We start from the raw sequence: 20,942 nt of genomic DNA on the forward strand, positions 1-20,942 counted from the left end.
CAGTCCCAAGTTTGTTAAATGCTACATAACTATCTCCAGGCGACAAAAAAAGAGAGGTGTTTTTAGATCTTAGCAGTCGCGATCCAATGCTCCGTAAATCCGCAGCAGTGGCTTTGACCACTATTCGGTGGCTTAATGCCGTGGTTCTGCAATGTTTAATAATATCTTAAAGGGTTGGGACAATTTCTAAACAAGTCAGTGCCACGTATAAAAAAATAAAAAAGGGTTTATTATGTACAGCTTTAATTATACTGTTACATATAAATGACAGTGAAATTAATGTGCAGGAGATCAAATAATTAACATTCCCTAAATTCTTGTAGTTAAAAAAGACATTAAGATTGAGCGAAGCCATTTTATATCTTTTTCCTACCTATGTTGTGAGGAAAATGTAATCGAAATAGCAATTCCCGAAGCACGATAAAATATGATATAACCAAACAAATCTATTCAGATGTGAATTAACTGACAAAAAGTGCAGGTAAGGTAAATACTTTTATTACCATTATTACATGTTTCTTTTCGGGGCACGGGGTTGGCACGCAAAATACATTTCACAACTGAAATTTTCTTGGCCTTTAAAAGACGGTGCAGACTTAAATAAAGGTTCCTCACAGGCTGACAACATCTAAACAAAACAGTCACATTTAGTTTAAAATGTACCTTGAATTTGTTTCACGTCAAGTCCGTTTTGCTTCTTTTAAAGTATTTTGTTTTAATCATCTAGTAAGTTCAATTCTGTGCCTTGCAATAATTGTTAAAATCGGTTTGCTGGGAATGCAAGTTCTACTATAGCTTATCGAGGCTTTTTGCGTTGGTAAGAATTTCTCTCGCCAATCGCCATGTCTGTTTAGCCGCGCTTTCCAGAGCGGAATGAGGTTTTCCTTGGAAAAGATCTAGGTTTGGAAGAAAGTAATGAGGACATCTCCGGCACTGAAGACAGGAGATGAGTTGGAGCAGAATGCCGTTGAGGCGGTCACCGAGGCATGACTCGTCCCAGTCGGTTTCTCGGGGGTGTTTCTCGCATTCGTAGAGCAGTAGTGTCTTCATATGGTAGTTATTGAGGGGCTGCCCTGGCAACTCGAGGTGTCGATCTCGCAAAGTCTTCAAAACGGATAAGCACTTTTTCCTGCAGCCTCCCATCAGTAGCCTGTTCTCAGCTTCGCCGAACTGTAAAACCCAAGCGTCGCTCTCGGCTGAGCTCTGCTTTCCCGTCAGGGAGTAGCACTCTTTGGACAGAAGGTTGAAGCCTTCAGCCTTAACTTCGGCCACCCGATTCGGGCCGGGCCAGGGGATGTGTGGCATGGGCCACTGAGCCGCACTCCTGGGCCAGATGCCCGTGCATTTGAAAGCTGGCGTGATCTGCACCACGTAACGCTCCCTGATTCTTAGTTTTACCTCGCTCGTATCCGCCACCATCTTCACCACATCCCGATAACTGCATTTGTCCACTGCCTGTGCGACCAGGGTTTGAAATCTGGAACGGATCTTCCGGGCTGACAGATAGCCTGAAGCTGTTATAAATTCGACCCAAAGCGACATGCTCCTCTTGCGCCCATCGCTCAGTTTTAGCACAGCGCAGCCAGGCAGAGAACCATCGTCCACGAAGTTGAAGACCCCCATTTGATTCAGGTAAAGGACTACCTCAAATTCTGTTGGAGCGATCACTTCCAACCCCTCGAAGCGCGTTTCGATCTCGCTAAGTGAGCTGATGAAGCGGGGCTCTTGGACTTCCACTTCCTTAAGGACATCGGCGACCACTTTGCACACCTCTCGAATGGTCTTAGCGATCGCGGCTTTCCTAGCCTGGCAGCGCTCGTTGTAGTACTTGTTCAGCTGATAGACCAGCTTGGCTTGAGCCGCGATCATGTTGGGACTCAGGTCCGGGCTATATACCGGAGTCTCGCAATAGGTTGATGGATCCAATGCTTACCGGTGCTCCGTTTTTAACTGGCGCAAATTTGAAACAAGTGCATTGAATGTAAGGGGTTGGAGGGAGAGAGAAAAGTGAGGGAGATCAAAATACAGATGTCAACCAAGTCCTCGGAAATCAGTAACTGGTTTCTTCAGAATATCTTGTTTAAATCAGATGCAATTGCTGTTGTTGTGAAACGATAAAAGTGGAGAAATGTGTCTGTTAACATTCATTTCTCTTTCTCTCTCGCTGTCTCTCTCTCCCTCTCTCTCTCTCTCCCAGCACCCGAGTTTGACTGTTTTTATTCCTATGGCCACTTTTCCCCACGCTCAGGAAGTGTGTAAGAGTTTAGTTTATGAATGGTCCCCGCCGGCCTGGGCATGCGCCCTGGGTGCCGGGAGGCTGAACCCACCGTACACGTGTTGCTACTTTGTCCCAATCGGCGGCGAGCTGTCAAACCGGGGACGAATAGTATGTGCGGGCTCGGAGATTGGACACAGCGGGGGAGAGAAAGGCAAGTGGCCGCGGCCGCGGCTGCCACATCTTGCAATGCGGGCAGGGCCCCACTCACTCACTCACTCCTCTAGACCACTCTCCTACCTAAATTCATTTTGCACATCAGCTTTAGGGAAATGTTAAAATGATCTACAATTGCAGTAATTTGGGAGCATCGATACCAAAGCTAAACCTTGAATTTATTGTTAAAAGTACACAAATATCGCGAACGCGGCCACAAAATGAAAACAATATGAAATACATTCTAAATCCGGAATTGTGTACGTTGGAAATGCCCTTTCGTATATGATTGCAGACTTCAAAATTAAACAGATGAATCCACGGGCTTGCAGTTTTCATCTGTTCCCGTGAATGTTCCGGCACGGGGGGAAAATGGATATTAACAATCTTTGGAAGTACTTACTTGTACATATGACATTAAACTTGAATATCCTTTTTTTTAGTTTGACCCTAATATTGAGCTGGTCTGCGTATAAGCGATGCGTCAAATTAAGGCAGAACTTATATTTGCGGTTCAATAGTGTATATTGAAGCATTCAATACTGGCATTGGACTGAGCGAAAAGCGGCGGCTGTTCCAACCAAGGTCAAACTTTACTAATCTAGCAGAGGTCTTTCCCGTTCCCTTCCAAAACGGGCTGGTGCTTTCAGTTCGTGATCACGACACTAGGCTTTCTGCGGGTATATCCTTAACCCGGAACAGGTCGGCGGCTTCACTTTCCAGCCAGCTTATTTTCGCTCAATAAATGGATCTGAAATCGCTTACACTGACTTGTTTCATCAGTATTCTGATACAAATTATTCTCCCATTATCCAGCCACGTTGTTACTGCCTGATGCGCGGCTGAATATTCCCAGCTGACGACTGTCGGCGGAGCGTGGAGCTCACGCTTCAAATGAACAGACTAGTATGTGACGGGTGCGGAACAAATTCACAGGGTGCTTTTCGATTTTAAAGGTGGTCCTCAATAATAACTCAAAGGCGAAATTACAGCCTTTAAAATGTGTACACAATGTTGGGTACGAAAGCAAATCTGCTACGAATTATTTACGACGGTTGGTTAGTTTTAGTCCCTGTAATTTATTTCCGCAGCGATGTTTGGGCGTTCCTCCTGGTTCTGCAACTCACATCCAAACGATTTAGTCCATCGTTTTCATTGGGGCGGCAATTAATTGACGGGCTCTTCAACCAAAGTATCCATCCTTAATCGCACTTTTCATTACGGATTTTCACGGTACATAATGGCTCATCTGAATGCACTTCATTTAGCAGTCCCAAATTCACGGTATTATGTTGGTGTAAGGTTAAGTAGAAAGGAATATTAAATACTTGAAGGAATCGACACCGAGAACCCCTTTTTATTGAAAGGTGTGCTCGCCTTTGAACTGTTACCATATTGCCATGAAATCATCATCGGCACAAATCCTATGAAAGCGGTCTTAGCATGAATAATTAAAGGCGGCCCTATCAGAAGCTGTAATTGAAGAGCTTTGCCACTCTTTAGCGTGATGTTGGTTTTTGAGTCCATCAGCACTTCCTTGAGGGTGCATTAAATAGAGATTGTCGCTAGAACCGGATTCAGTGTACAGAGAATGAGTGAGGAAGACAGAAGCAGAAACAAGCTCTCCATCTTGAGAGGCACTTGAAAGCCCTCAATGAATTGAACTGCATTCACTCTTTACCACCTCTCATCATACTTCAGCTAATAAGCCTGGGGAGGAGTAGGTCTGCTCCCTGGCAGTAAATACATTATGGTCGGCTGGACTTTCTCTCCAGTTGTTCGACAATGTGTTTGTTTAGCTTACACTGTGTTATGGTGTGTATTATAGCAGGGACGAACAGCACCTTTAAATGCTTAGAAATCCAGAGGAGCGTGAGATGAAGCTAACATGTAAACAAAGCAACCGTCCCATTAAACTCCCACCCAACACCCACGCACACATACACTCTCGTCCCATACACACACATACACTCCATTTACTTAGGCTGAACAGGCATTGCTACGACATTTTAACCTATTGATACCCTTTTAACTGGCACGATTCTACCGTAAGAATCCTGATGCATTTAGTTGTTTTTAACCATCCAGATAAGGACACTTGAATACCGTACTTATATTTATCTTTATTTGTTTCATTAGCAATTATTTTAAATAAAGGATAACATGACTAAACCCTAGTTTAAAGTCGGCATGGAAATAGAATGATCTTTATTGCAATTACTTTTGAGCTTCCAAAAGAAGGAAAGGGTGCTATTAAATACTATGGGGTGTTTTTTAAAGGGGTGAACTGATTTAGACTATATTGTCACCTTAAACCCGTTTTGATTTGCAGACATTTCAATGATAGGGACACAGGCAAAACAAATAAATGATTATTGAATTCTGGACAATCCTAATTATTTTTTTGTCGGCAGTTTTTGATTGCTATAACTTGCAATTCTTACTCCAGTTTATTTGTTTAAATGCACATTTGTCCATTTTTACATATCTTTGAATAATAGTAAACCAGAAGCATGGATTATTGTCTGTCAAACTGCTTTTGTGTTCCTTGGGTGAAGTTGATCTTTAAAAGTTAACTGATTAGCTTCTGTAGACCTGCTTAGAAGCTTCTTGCAGATATACTGTTGCATTTCTGAACTTTTTGTCTTTCCTGCTTTTATAGATTTTGAAATGTATTATATTGTGTTATGGTGTGTATTATAGCAGGGATGAGCAGCACTTTTAAATAGAGCTGGTCCCTTTGTGTGAATACTATTGCAATCTACGTGCATCCTTTGAAACTATTCTTCAAAATAAATTATTTTCTAATCTAATACTTTATAGGTACTGTAGCATACCCACTACTTCATCTTTAGCAACTGTGGGTGCATTATCTGAAGGTCAATCATACTTTTTCGGGTTGACATAAAGATGGTATCTTTGCACAATTACTTGATTCATGCACCAGTTTACATAGCAGTAGTTACATTAAAATAATTGAGTGATGGAAAAATGTAAAACAATTAATTTCATGTGAAGCATCAAATTCATCATTTTCAAAAATATAGTACATTTGGATTAGTTAAAAGTTGTGATGCTTTATATTTTATTCAGTCATATGAACTTAGTTTTGTGTTTAAAAATTACAGCGTATTTAGGTTGTGATAAAGTAAATCTACTGAACGTTAGGTTACTAAGTACATTTTAATAAACACAAAGCATTTTTAAGGTTCTTAAAGATTCATGCAAAATTAGGTTAACATATGACCACATTTCTTATAATGTAACATGTTATGTTTGAAACATTAACAAAATGTATAATTTGAGTATAGTTTTTCCTCTGCTATGGTAGACAGACAAGTATAAAACACTTTTTGTACAGTGCTAACAATAACATTGATAGAAACTTATTGTTTCACATCACAATACGCTGAGATAGCCAGCACACTTCAATTATGGCAGACATTTGCCATTTTTTTGATCTCCGAAACAAAGTTTAAGAATGGGAACATGTATATTGCATGTTGTGCTTTTGCCAAAGGCAGAAATTCTGAGCATTGAAAAACATTCCTATGTTTTTCAAATAAAACTTTTTTTTAAATCAAACCAGAAGTGGCAATAAACGATACCATATACCATCATTTGTTGCAAAATTTGTGCCCAATTATTAATTTAATTAATATAAAATAGGTATTAAGAAGTCCTAAATTGTTTTGCAATTAATATATTTCTTGAAATATAATTATTATTGCAATAAAGTGTAGCTGCCAATCTGTGCATAACAACTTTTCACAAACGACAATGTGATAATGGCCAGATAATCTACATTTTGAATTCATGATTAATGGTGTCCAGAGCATAAGGGATAACTGCTCATTTTCAAAAGACCGCCAGACGATCTATTTCAAATGCAAAAGAGGCCCCAACTTTATGACCCATCTGAAATATAGCATCTCTGATAAGTGTAATTTTCCCTCCGCACTGCACTTGAATCCAGGTTATATATTTTATCTAAGTTCTCTGAAGTGGGGTTCATACCTCTGCCTTTTTGACTGAGAGGCATGGGTACAACTCATGGAGCTGATGCCATAGTCCTTTTTTAATTATCTGTTTCATTGCGATAGGAATAATGGGCAAAATACAAAATAAAACTTGTTGCAATATCGATACTGGTTGCGGGAATATACAACTATGCTATATAATTGATAAATTTAAGTTTGCAGTTGTGCATGGCTAAGCTTTTAATTTCCATTTGCTAACATCGCAAATCAACTCTGTGTAAACTGACTTCTCACTATATGAAGGCTAGACAAGAAGCTGTGGGAAAACCACTTGTTTTCACAGCAGGGGACTTAGCCAACTAGTAATATCACTTTTCATTGTAAATTTCATTTAATATCTTAGACTTTTAAAATGCAAAAATGTCAATTTTAAATGTATAATAATGATTTATTTGCAGAATTACATTATTGTAAAAGATTTTTCTTAGGCATTAGATCTGGGAAAGAAAATACCTTTTAATTTTGATTTTAAATGCTTAGGGATTTTTTAATTTAAGGTACAGTTTTAACATACATGCTTTTAGGGTATGTTGCAGCATTTAGACATCTGAACACTGCTAACATAACTGTTTTCATGTAAATCTTGTGGATCTGAGCTCGAGTATCTTTGTGAACTATGTCTGTGTCATTTATAGTATAATAGTATGTGGAGAAACTATTGAGGAATTATTTATTTTTGGATTAAAGCATTACTTTCCTCTTTGTCAACAACTCATTTTACATTGGCTTTGGGCACCACTGACTCAATTCAATTCAAAATCCCCCATTCTGGCAACCAAATTAAACTGTGGCAAAGTTGTCATAGTCTTGATGTCATATAAGACCTGGGATGTAGTTTGATGACATTGCACCTTCATCACTACCATCTATTCTCCTCTTCACAGCATAATCCAGCAAAGCATTTACATCTATGTTTGTATCTGGGAATGCTGAAACATAAAGCAAAATTAATAAGCAGTTACAGCAAGCAATTAGTAATGTAAAAAGTACGTTAATCGTTTTTACCAGGGTTTTGAATTTTAGGAGCAAGGAGGAGAGCTGTGCAGCACTCCTGTCTAAGAAGGGTCTCGATCCGAAACATCACCTATTCCTTTTCTCCAGAGATGCTGCCTGACCCATTGAGTTACTCCAACCTTTTGTATCTCTGGAGTACCATATGAAGTTTTAATTTATTTTCCTTAACGAAGATGCACTTGGCTGCAAAATATACATTTACTGGATTAATGCCTTGGACTAGAAGGTTGAATTAAAAGGAGAGCTAGTACTAAATTCAGGAGAATTAGAGATAGCATCATTCAAAATAAAGGATTATACCCTTGACAAGATAAATGCTAAGAGGCTGTTTCTTCAGTCTGGAGAGTTAAAAATTGGGGCATATCATAAAATCATGAGACATTTCTTCCATGAAGAGTTTGAGAACTTTTGAAATCCTCTATCACGAGGGCTCTGGATGCTCAGTTGTTCACTGAAACTAATAGATAATTAGCATTATGGGAATCAAAGAAAATGGAGATTAGGTGTGTAAGTGGGAGAAACAATTTCTGCCATTGACTTCATAGAAACATGGCTGATCATCCAACTCAGTATCCTGTACCTGCCTTCTCTCCATACCCCCTGATCCCTTTAGCCACAAGGGCCACATCTAACTCCCTCTTAAATATAGCATTTCATGGGTTGACAGGGCTGAGTTGTGCTTTTGCGGGAAGTCTTTAGTTGATTCCTCTATGTTGGTTTTTTTTCAATGTCTGCCTTTTCACCTGATATAAACGTGATATTATCTAACCTGATGCTGCCCATGTTCTGCCTCTTAAGTCCTACTTATCCATCACAATATTGCAGGCTGAGCTATTCTGTACAACACCCAGTTTTCAGCCAGAAGTTCTGAAGTTCCTGCAAATTTACTGGCTTCTGACTGTAATAGCACAAGGAATTGTCAAAGTTACTCATTTTTTAATGCAAACGTGGGTTGTATTCACAACGCTCTATATGTTTGATGCTTTGGGTTGCTAACAATCTAATTCACCACTTCAGTTGTACTTGCATGTTGGATAAAATATTTATATACCAGTGGAATAAATGAGTAATTTTGTTGAAAAGAAGCAATTTACCGTCAGATTAGTTTTCTCATGAATGGCAAATTTGCAGCAGTGTGGGTATATGATTACTTTTGTTCATACATTAAGTTGGAGGTCTTTGTGTTTTTGATTTTTATAAGGAGGTGTTACAAATATACATAGACTTGCAAATATAGGTTAGAGGTTAGTCATTGGCACATAATTGATTTCAGGTTTAGGATGAGAACCTTTTTATGTAATCATTTTAAATTCACAAATTTAAACCATTTTATTGTTGTATGGAGAATCTCTACATAAATTAGATTTGATTCTCTTCCGGAGCCATTGATTGCTATTACTAATTTGTTTGAAATCTTTTGAGAAAAATTTATTTTAAAAAGTGTCTATTAGCAAATGTAATGCCTCATTAGCATGTTTTTATTGTGCAGCGTGGCTGATTTGAATCATTTAGTCTTGGGTTTAGTTCAGTGCTAATAGTTTATTTTTATGAATCATTAAACATTTTTCCTGAGAAAACATGTTTAGCAGCTGAAGTTATGTAATATTTTTTATGATGCCATTTCCAAGATATGTTTTTACGTTGGTTGCTTTATATCTTTGCTATAGGGTTCCAGAGTTTACCCGTGTTTTTGTATATATTTTTTAGATCTTTCCCTTTTTTGTTTTCCTTACTATCAGTAGCTTTTAAAAGTTTTTTGTTTTATACTCACCTCCCTGTCAGCTCAGTGGGCGCCTGGGTAGGTGGGTTTTATGTTGTTCTGGAGATTATGTAAAATCTTTGATCCATGGCTGTGGCTGCTTCAGAGTGATCTGGCTGCTGGCTGGACACTGTCCACAGCCATTCCTTTGACTATCAGATGTGCACACAAAGGGACATGCATTTAAACAGAAGCATAGCTCATCATTAAGTTGTAACTGCAAAAATTTGATCAGAATTTTTTTTTAAGTCTCTATCAATTCCAGTTACTTTTTACCCCACACTTTTCATGGTGCTTTATTACAGTAAACTGTGGTAAAACTTGTATTGTTTAATGAATCTTTACAACAATTAAAAGTTACGTTCCATTCACTGCTTGAGCTCAGATGATCAATTTAGCTGTTGAAGGTACTTTGTGGTACGGTAAGTTTAAGACAAACACTGTTATTTTCCAGACTCTCGAGACTCATAATTTTGCCTTTCTAATCTTGTGGATGAACCTTTCAGTTGAGAACCGCTACAGATCCCATCAGCTTCATATATTATTAGTTTTCTTTCTCTTTTGGATGCTGATTTCTGGGAATGCAAGCTGATGAAACTGCTGGTCCAGCTAAGTGCTGCTAATTCTAGACTTTCTAAGCTTGGTTCCTGAGAGTCATTCAGAATGGTAAATAAAAACACTGCACTATCTGGCAATGTTCCATAAAGATGCAAAGTTAAAACTGCTGGTTTCCAGGTCTGAACTTAATTGTTCTGAATGTGGTTCTCTTGCCTTAAAGCTTTATTTAAGGACGTAGTGATAAAACATAGAAAGTCCTCTTTTGATAATAAGACCATTATTTAATGAATTTGATTTCAGCATTTTGGTTTATTTCTAAAGTAAATACTGATATTTATAAAATGCTAGCTCACATCACCTATACTTATTAAAACCTTTCTGCTTTACATTTCTGTTATCTTCTGCTATTCATGTTTGGATTACTTTTAATTTCCCCCTTAGCCATTTTTTTCTGATGCATTTCAACCATGTAACTTCCACAAGTTACCATGTGTTGTCACAGCCTGTGCCTTTTCAGCCTATTAAAATAATTCTGAGCTCTTTTGTGGTTCCTTGCCCTCGTTTAATGTTTCCAAGTGTAGTGTGTTATGCAAGGGACCTGAAAATTCATTACCATTTTGTGTGTTTTATCACACTTTGCATGAAAATTTATGACTGGTTGATTCAGGGATGCTTGAGCTATGTGTTCCAGGGCTTGCCCTGACTGATAAGACGCTTGTTGGCGTGAAAGTGTAATGCAGATTATGACAGTTACAACTTTCTGTTTTGTTTAAACTGTCATTGGATTTCCTGGTTTACAGCTGAGGGCAGTCGTATGTTTAGTTTGTATGTATTCATTCTCAAATGGAGAGCATGCACTATGCAGACAGTCTTCACCCAAGGCAAATTGATAAGGAGGGAATGGAAACAAAATTTACTGTTCTGATGAATTGTTCCATATTGTTGGATATTTTGAAGGCATCATGTAGTCACAGCCTCTTTCTTGTCAGATTGGACCCCAGACAGCAGCTGACAATCAAACAGGATAAAGGCAGGAGCCAGCACTCGCAGGATATTGATTTTTCAGTTATCCCTAAGTAGTTTGTACTATGGATAATGGTTGGTGAAGGCAGGTATGTCATTATCAATGAACTCCTCAACAGTAGCCATAACCTTACCTCATATTTCCTTCAACATTGACATAGAGCACCCAATGATGGTCAATAAATTGTTTGACCTTTTTGTGACAAGCACATAAAAGAATACCGAATGCAGTTTATTTGAAAGTCTGATGGGGGTACAGAGTACAGGGTTGTTGTTTTGACAAAGCTGTTTTTTTTATAGAAAATAATACACAAATATAATATGTGGAAGAATGGCAATTTTTATACAGAACAATAATAATCCTACAATATTATTACTGCAAATTATAAAAAAATAATTTATTAATAAAATAGTAATTCATGGTATTTACTAGTAGACAGGGGGGTAGTTTGTGTAATTATAATATTTCCATTTCTTCGTGCTTTCAATTCTAGCAATGCTTCTCATCTTTTGTCACATATCTCCAATTTCAGTGCCAGTACTTAGAACGTAGAACAGTAGGAACAAGGCTTTTGGCTCACAATGTTTGTGCTGAACTTGATGCCAAGTTAAACTGATCTCATTTGCCTGTACATGATCCATATCCCTCTATTCCCTGCACTTCCATGTGCAGTGCTATTGTCTTTTAATTTCACATGGTTTTGTAGTTCAATACATAAGGGGGCACTAGTTTAATTACGAAGTGCATCAGGCCCCTGTTCTTACCGCCATATTTTTTTCAGCGAGCACTATGATACTTTACTTAGCTATTTGAGAAGAGATAGTAACCAGAAGCAAAATTGTGAACAGGACCCTCCATGGGCTCCCACACCCGTCAGCATGTGCTTTAATAACACCAATAGAAAGGTTTGAATGTCGAGTGTCTGTTAATGAAGTAATGGGCTGATTTTCCACGCAGCAGGAAGCTACAAGCACTTACTGCTGGCCTATGAAAACAAGGTATAGCTACCTAGATGGATCACCCAAGGCCAACGATGCACAAATCCAGTTCTCTTCTCAATGGTGCGGCATGTTGTGGTACCACAGTCTCTGGGAGTAATTTACAACACAAGGTGGAGATCCAAAAATATTGGGGGGGTGGGGGAGGGATTTATTTGACAGGACATTAAACCATGCCCCTGTAAAAGCTATCAAACTACAGATTTGAAACGTTCTTATTTTCAGACACATTCAAAGATATTTTATACCTACAAAATATTCGCATTATTAACATTTTTAAGAAAATAAAAATTGTACTAATTATATACATTGTAATAATAAAATTGTAATCATTATAGACATTTAAAATAACTATATTTAAATAAAATATGGCACATCTCTGCTGGCAAGACTATGAGAATGTTATCCCTGTCCCTGCCCCCATAAGGTCTAAAATGGCAGATATAACGTGGGTGAATTCCCCAGCTTAATGTTTAAGAAGGAACTGCAGATGCTGGAAAATCAAAGGTAGACAAAAATGCTGGAGAAACTCAGCGGGCGAGGCAGCATCTATGGAGCGAAGGAAATAGGCAACGTTTTGGGTCGAGACCCTTCTTCAGACTGAAGAAGAGTCTAAAGAAGGGTTTCAGCCCGAAATGTTGCCTATTTCCTTCGCTCTATAGATGCTGCCTCACCCGCTGAGTTTTTCCAGCATTTTTGTCCATACCCAGCATTAATGTTGCCCATGTGCTGCAACTTTGCTGCTGGTCGTCTTCAGTTCAAAGTCAGATTGCAGTTGGAAACAGCCACCAGCAAGTTCAGGACGTTAGTGTTAATGTACACATCCGCAGAACTCTGGACTCTGTTCCACTTGTGTGGGAAAATACTGGACATTTCCTTTGAAACTGCTTGTCTTTCCACCAAAAATCTGAGTCATTACTATTTTGTGAGGGGGCAGGAAAATTAGATATTGCTGGTAAACGTGCTCAGGTAAACAATAAGCTATAGACAATAGGTGCAGGAGTAGGCCATTGGGCCCCTCGAGCCAGCACCAACATTCACTGTGATCATGGCTGATCATCCACATTCAGTACCCGTTCCTGCCTTCTCACCATATCCCCTGACTGCTATAGAAACATAGAAACATAGAAAATAGGTGCAGGAGTAGGCCATTCGGCCCTTCGAGCCTGCACCGCCATTCAATATGATCATGGCTGATCATCCAACTCAGTATCCTGTACCTGCCTTCTCTCCATACCCCCTGATCCCTTTAGCCACAAGGGCCACATCTAACTCCCTCTACCTTCTGTGGCAGAGAGTTCCAGTGATCCACCACTCTCTGTGTGAAAAATGTTTTTCTCATCTCGTCCTAAAGGATTTCCCCTTTATCCTTAAACTGACCCATTGTCCTGGACTTCCCCAACATCGGAAACAATCTTCCTGCATCTAGCCTGTCCAACCCCTTAAGAATTTTGTACGTTTCTATAAGATCCCCCCTCAATCTTCTAAATTCTAGCGAGTACAAGCCGAGTCTATCCAGTCTTTCTTCATATGAAAGCCCTGACATCCCAGGAATCTTTAATTGTTGAATATAATATTTTGTATAAGGTGTGAAATCTTTTTAGAACATTTGCTGTTTGGAAAGAAAGAACAGGATATAAATTTCAAAACTAACACCAAGTGCCAGATGGTATGCATAGTTTGTGCTGACAATATTAAAACTTAGACAGATTGAAATGAAACAGAAGAGCAAATGTTTTGAAAAACTTCCTGAAATAACCGATCACTATGGGTTCTTGTTTAAATTTGTTTTTTGATATGACACAGAACAGAAGTTTAATGTTAGGTCACGACTTTACTGTTAAGAAGAAAAGACAATATGACTTGTAAAAATTTGTGATAAATACTCTCCTTTCTTGAAATCTTAGTAAAGTAATAACAATGATGTACAACATTCCTACCAGATCTGGCAAATGGATATTTTCTCCATGTAAAAATAACTGGTTGCACATTAGATGAGATATTTATCTATAATTTAACATGAAGAAATTCACAAAAAAATCAGCACTTTTAGTTGATGAGCACACTGCTATTTCATTCAAAACACTGTTGAATAACTCAATTCTGCAGTTTTGGGATATTTCAGTGGCCATGAATGGATTTCCCTACAAGATTACTAGCACTAATGCAAATTTATGTAAGCTTTGTCCAGCAGCCACATGTTTTCTTTTTCCATGTTCTACATGCGTGCGTCTAACAGTTCTTATTTCATTGCAAGCCCATCTTCCCTTTTCACATCTTTCTTCCCCTCCCAGTATTCATTCCTGAAGGCACTGTTTCACACTTGCATCTCCACCCAAACCCTCTCCGCTTATCATGATATTGTTTCATGCCATTGCAGAAGTTGCAGAACATGCACTTTTATTTCCTCCCTCCGTATATTTAGGCGCCTAAACCCATTTTCCAGGTGAATCAGTGATTTGCTTCTACATCTAATTTTGTCCAATCTACCTACTCTAATTTACTTCAACATTGTTAAACCCCAAAATAGCACACTTCTGCTCACCAAGTCCCCACCCCACATGAATAGCCTGGAGCTTGTGGTTTAATGTCACTTTATTGGTTTCTTCCTGCCCTGATCTATCTGCCTCCGGCCTCCTTCACTGTTTCGACAAAGATTAATCCTGAGGAATACCACCTCATCCAGCTGGCAAGTAATGGTCTTCAGATTCAGCAGCGTCAAATCATTAGCCATTCACGCCACACATCTCAATTCCAGCGCAGTGTGTTTCTCCTGGTAAATATAGATATTTCTAATCAATTCATTCATGTCTCACTTAGATATACCTTTGATTACTACCTAGTCATGACACCTTTGTTTGTTACGTAGTTTTGCAATTGATACCTCTATGACACATCATTCAATCTCTTCTGGCCTTCACCCTATTCAGGGCTTCTCTTTTGTCTTCTCTGTCCTGTCTTCCTTTCCTTCGAACGTATGTTTTATTTCTAACTTTTCTCGATTCTGATAAAGGTCATTAACCTGAACTACCAACTATGATTTTCTCTGCAAATACATTGCTTGATGTGCTGAGCATTTCCAACATCTTCCATTTTTTCCGCTTGGTTCCCATTGATTTTGATTTTGTAATAACCAGGGGAAAGCACTGTTAGAAGCTCAAGGAAAAAACAAGAAATCCATTAAATAATATACATTTTATATGTTAAATATCTGCTATTGAAGTTACTTTAATAATTGTAGCTGGGACACCTTAAAGATATTTTTTGAAGTCTGCAAAATCTCAAGATCTCAAAAGAGTATTCTGTATTTATTATATCTACTATGTTAAGACGCTTTCTGGCATGGGTCTGGAGTGGATAGTATTCTCATTCAAAGAGGGATTCTTCACATGGAGGTCAGGCTGTAAGAAAGGTTATTCTTGTGTTGTTCAAAATCATTTCTGTACAGCTCGCAATGACTAATTTAAGGAAGTTGCTTGACCATGTGTGTCTTATTAAAACCTGCTCTGCAAGGTAAGGAGATATTTCATTGTGAAGTTTCATCAATGGTTTGTACCCATGATCATTTTGATCCTGAGGCAGTTGAGTCTCTTTTCTACTGAGATATTTAAAATCATAAAGAGATTCTAAGGATGAAAATAAAGACCGTTTCACTTGCGTGTGAGTCCAAAACTACAGCTGTGAATATTTTTAGAAGAGTCATTCTTCAACTTAATAATTCATTCAATAGAAACTTAAATTCCTCAGATAACAGAGAGAATATGGAACTAGCAATCGCGTGAAGTGGTGGAGGCGAGCTGCACTTACTTGCTTGAGGTAGAATTGAATACAAAAATAAGTTGATGGATGAGATGAAAACAGGTGGGAGAAGGTTCTTGTGGCCTGCAGTAAGTAGGACAATATCTTTAGCTGAATATATTTATTTTGCCTAGATGCAAGATGTCCAATTATTCATATGTATTATAGAATCAAAACACAATCTATTTCTTTCCTTGCCCTTTTGCTGATGGCTGATGAAATGCAAATTATTCTTCATTTCTATTGCTTTCAGCTTTTAAAACGAATATACTTCTGAATCGTCAATAATAAACAAAAGGTTTGTTACAATAGTAAAAAATAACAACATGTTTTTTTGGCCTGTAATTGATTTTAGATGATAGTTAATCCATCATGCCTTTTCTTAACTCAGTGGTACAGCAGCTCAAATAATCCCTCATTGTTGCTCTGTGCCCATGACTGTTATGCGTTTTCCTCCGAAAATTATTCATGCAATTGCTGTGACATTGGAAGAATAACGCGTGAATGGACCCGCAGTTATAATGTTTTAGGTAGATAGGATTTTCCGCATAATCAGATATTCTGCAAGTCTCATCTATTAAAGGGACATAGCAGGCATAGGTAAAACCAGTGATTAATGCCAATCTGCAAGAACTGCAAAGATATTGATGAACTTTCTACTGAATTGATGAGTGTCTTCCGTCTGATGAAGGCACTTTCAGGTAAATATCCTCCAGGTAAAATGGAATGGTGCAGACAGAAAATGAAAAGTTCTCTTCTTTCTGCATGTGATATGCTTTAAGATACACCTAAGAAAACAAAATGTCAGTTGTTACACTGACATCTTCCCACTGAGACCATCCTCCCTATCCAGGTTGTGTGGCACTACCATCATGTTCAATGGCATAGATTTGGGAAATATCTGGCAGTTCAAAACTGGGTAGAGTTGTGTGTTGGGAACATATTTGACAATGAGGTACTAACCTGGCAAAACTGCAGCACAAGGAGCATGGGAAACAGCATGCACATGCAAAACTAAGTGATCCTACAATCAAATGGGCACAGTAATCAGCAATTACTGATTCTTGGGGGCGACTCATTCTCGCTCTTGTAGTGCACAACATCGGTGTACCAAGGACATTTTCAACCAGATGTATCGATCCATCTTAGCTCTACACACAGATCCCCACCCTTATTGGCTTTCAACCAATTTGACTTATTTTACATAATATTAAAAAACGATTAAGGTAATTGGATGTAGAAAAGTTATGGCATATGTCAGGCTATGGTGCATTTCAGATTAGCTACGCTTGAGCATACCATTCCAGTAAAATGACTACACCAGTGTTTGTGAGAGAATATACATTTTGCGGGAATATCTAGTCCATTAAAAACAAGACAAATACAATCTGGCTAATAACCATCCATTTACCCTAATTATAATATAAATCACAAAATGTTGGAAGGTCTTGTCTATCGTCTGCTCAGTGAAGCTCTGCTAGGTTAAGCCTGAATCAATTTGATTCAGATTTTATTATATCCTTGGTCCAAAGAACACATTTCTAGTATAGAAGTGAGAGTGACTGCCAAAGACACAACTGACTATTGCTTCAAGAACAATTTATAGATCATAGGAAATAAAAGGGAGAACATTATTGTGGTTGGAGTTGTGCTTTGCACAAAGGTAGATGGATGTGGTCTTAGATGGTTGATCAAGTCTGCCTTAGGACATTTCGAGAGAGGTTCCTCAGGGTAATGTCCTAATCCCAAGATTGTTTAGCTACTTCTCACATACCTCCCAGCAAAATTTCAGTCAGCAATTGTATGCACATATGTTCATCGTCCAATTTGCCTCCATCTCTCCATCAAATACTCCATTTGTGGAATGGATTTAGATCGTTCCCCAAGTGGAATCTCATAACATTGTTTCACTGATGCCTGAGGTGTGAATTGAATTGCAAAAATGTTAACTCCTCTGAACATCTCCAGAAACTTTGAATGGCTGTTAGATTATGTGCATTATTCTGTTTCTGTTGCAATTCTGGTTCTTCCAAGACAAAAATGTCAGTAGTACAAAGGGTTTAAATGATGAAAACAATGATTGGACCTGTGGAGAGTAAAACCGAGGCATCTGGACATTATGTGTTTCAAACGGTCCACAGATCCTATAGCAAACCAATACAATAAGTGTAACCACACATCCCTGCATTGATGTGTGCAGATTTATGTCTGTGCATCTGCAATGGAAGATAGGGGAGGTGAATATTCACGTTATATACGTTAGAAAAGTACATTGTTAGAGAATGTTTTTGTGTGGTGGGTCACCGAAATAGGAACCAGTCTTTGCAGAGTGGTTACATGAAGTGCCTCTATAACGGAGTTCCTTGATGATGAGGATGATTGCACGTCCTGTTATTTGTGAATAGGACATAGCTGGGTGATTTTCCATATCATCTACTGGATCCATGTACTGTAACTGCACTGGTACATGTCTGACATCTCTCTCTTCCGGAGGATTAATGCGCCATTAGTGTTGGCAGGATGCATTACATCAGCCATGAGGTACTGCTTCTGAATATGCATCGTAACCTGTAGATTCACAGAGTGGAAGCCTTTTCTGTTAATACAAAGGTCAGGTTTGTTGAGCAGAGCTCCTATGGACACAGGAGTGCAATTCTGTTGTGAGAAGTTATCTCATTGATTCTGAAGTCAAAGTAGATCAAGTAATTTCTCTGTGAGTAAAGTGCCTTGCGACACGTGCGTCATTGAGCAGAAAACTCGAAGATGGGGCAAAGATCTATAGAATGATCCTCTGACGAGGAAGTTAACAGTTAATTTGATCTCCTGTCTTCCATGTAGAGAACAGTGGTAGTACAAGAACAGAACAGACAACTGCTCGGCCAGTTTATCAATTCAACCAAAAGGGGGTTGCAACCATTGGTGTGAGTATTTCAGCTGTTAAATGCAGCAGAAGTCACTCTTTGGATTTTGAATTGAAGAATTGTATTTTCGTCACCTAATCTTATTTTTAAAAGTAGCCAATAAGATGTTTAGATATTATCAGCAGTGCACTTTTAAATCACAAAAGTACAGCGATATACCACCGATAGTTATACTATGAGGGAATTTCAAGTGGTAGGTTGCATCCAAAAGGTTCATAATAGGTTCATAACACATGGGAGCAGAATTAGGCCATTCGATCCTGGCTGATCTGTTTTTTCCTGGACCTCATTCTCCTGCTTTCTCCCCGTAACCTTTGACATCCTTACTTATCAAGCACCTAAATGGTCCATCCTTAATCATACCAACCACTGAAGTTATGCTAACCAGTTTATAATTTCCTTTCTTTTGCCTCGCTCCCTTCTTAAACGGTGGAATTACATTTTGTGATTTTCCAGTCCTGTGGAACCATTCTAGTGATTTTTGAAAGATTACTACTAATCGCACCACAGTCTTTGCAGCTACCTCTTTCAGAACCCTAGCAATCCACCTGGTCCAAGTGACTTATCCACCTTCAGATCTTACAGCTTCCTCACCACCACCTCCAAAGTGATAGCAACTGCACTCACTTCTGCCCTCTGACTTTGAATTTCTGGCATGATGCTGGTGTCTGCTACTAAAGCCGAATTTATGATGTTAAAACAATAAAAGGAATGCATACACAACAATATTCTTATAGGCCTTTCTCACGGGGCGACTTGACGCAAGATGTAACCAGAGTGAAGTGGTCGTGGTCTAGCACGATATCACACGATATAACGGGGGGTAGATAAAGAGTTCCCACGGGTACTCGGCATTTCTGTTATTTGTGCGAGTGACTTGTCCGTCTCCCGAGCTTTCCCGTTAAATCTTGAATGAACATTGTGAACTGTGAAGTGTTGTTAAATCATCACGTGGCACAAATGATGTCACTTTTTTTTTCACACACTATTATCCTCCCTTGGTTGAATTGGCTCATTTGGAGACATGCCTGTACTAAGTAGTTTCGAGTACAGGATGGTGGTGTTTTTCATGCAGCAGCCCTCTATGTGAATCGAGGACGCTTGCGTGAAGGCAGAAGGGTGAGATTAATTAAAAAGAGAATTAAGAGGAAGTCTCACTGGGTGAAGCCCATCTTTCAACGGAGACCTCTATTTGGACAATATGATAAACTGCTTAATGTGCTTAATCCACAGAGGAATCTAACTAGGGAACAGAGGATCTTCAATTACAGGCTGTCAAGGGCTAGGAGGGTTGTAGAAAATTATTTTGGCATCTTGGCAAACAGATTTAGATGCTTGCTCAAGACAATGGAGCAGAAGCCCAAGAATGTTGAGACTATAGTATATGCAGCATGTGTTCTGCACAACCTGATCCGAATGAGAGGTGCAGCTGCAGGATCAGCAACAGCCATCCAGGACGGTGACCTAGTGGACAGTGACACAGGGGGAATAACACTAGGTACATGGAGAAGTGGTGCAACCAAGGCGGAAATGGTCCCACTGCAGCGTTTCAAAGGTAACTCGGGCACATACAATGGGAAAGAGCAAAGAGGCCATCTCTGCGCTTACTACAATTCACAATTGGGGAGTGTGCCGTGGCAGGACAGCTCTATTGATGGGTAGCCGACCACAGGAACACTACTGCATGTTAGCAGACATGCATAGAAAATAAGCTGATAATAATGTCCCGTTGTAATCCTGCTTACTTCTCTTTGTTTCACTTTCTAGTGTTGTCCTCTGAAAAGTGCTTCCTATTAGATGGTCGTCCGCAAAACCTGCCATTTAGCACATTGCATTGTCCCTTTTATTGCCTGAGTTTAGGCTTGTTGCGGAGGTTAATGAATAGAATCTGTTTAAAAAAATCTAGCGTGCCTCATTTGTTGATTTTCATGTTTGCGAAGCCCTTTTTTAGACAAATGTTGTTTGGTGTGATGCACCTTCTCTCAATATGTGCAAGAAGTCGTCTTTTTATATTGTCAAATAGGAATAAAGACTTTGTCTCACATTGACCGTGATGATTGTCTTATTTAATTATCTACTGAGAGGTGAAACTTTCAAACATTTAAATAGCTCAGCAATTGAGGGACATGAACACTCAAAAATGAAAAAGAATGAAAATGTGATTATATCACCTCCCTTCAACTATTTTGTGTTTCAGCATGAGAGGGATTATAACATTAGAGACATTCATCTTGTAGTGATGTGTTAATGAAGAATTGCAGACATCAATCTGATAGTAAAAAATATATTTATTTAACAATGAGGTAAACAAGCACTGACAATCAAACTGCTGAGTTAAAAGCTTTATCACACTTCAGGCTATAATAAAATGTGGAGCCTCCAACAGAAACAAAATAATG

The 20,942-nt window shown here is 38.8% G+C and overlaps 2 protein-coding genes across 2 annotated transcripts in view; one reads left to right on the forward strand and one right to left on the reverse strand.

Annotated features, from left to right (window-relative positions):
• lrba (LPS responsive beige-like anchor protein) overlaps window positions 1-20,942 on the forward strand; it is a 672,999-nt gene that overhangs the window by 366,430 nt on the left and 285,627 nt on the right. The window lies entirely within an intron of this gene.
• On the reverse strand, window positions 477-2,828 carry mab21l2 (mab-21 like 2). Its single transcript, XM_033017686.1, has one exon. The coding sequence runs from the start codon at window positions 1,867-1,869 to the stop codon at window positions 790-792; it is 1,080 nt and encodes a 359-aa protein (XP_032873577.1). The 5' UTR covers window positions 1,870-2,828; the 3' UTR covers window positions 477-789.

The sequence above is a fragment of the Amblyraja radiata genome, chromosome 1 (assembly GCF_010909765.2).
Source record: "Amblyraja radiata isolate CabotCenter1 chromosome 1, sAmbRad1.1.pri, whole genome shotgun sequence".
In the NCBI taxonomy this organism is placed as follows: Eukaryota; Metazoa; Chordata; class Chondrichthyes; order Rajiformes; family Rajidae; genus Amblyraja; species Amblyraja radiata.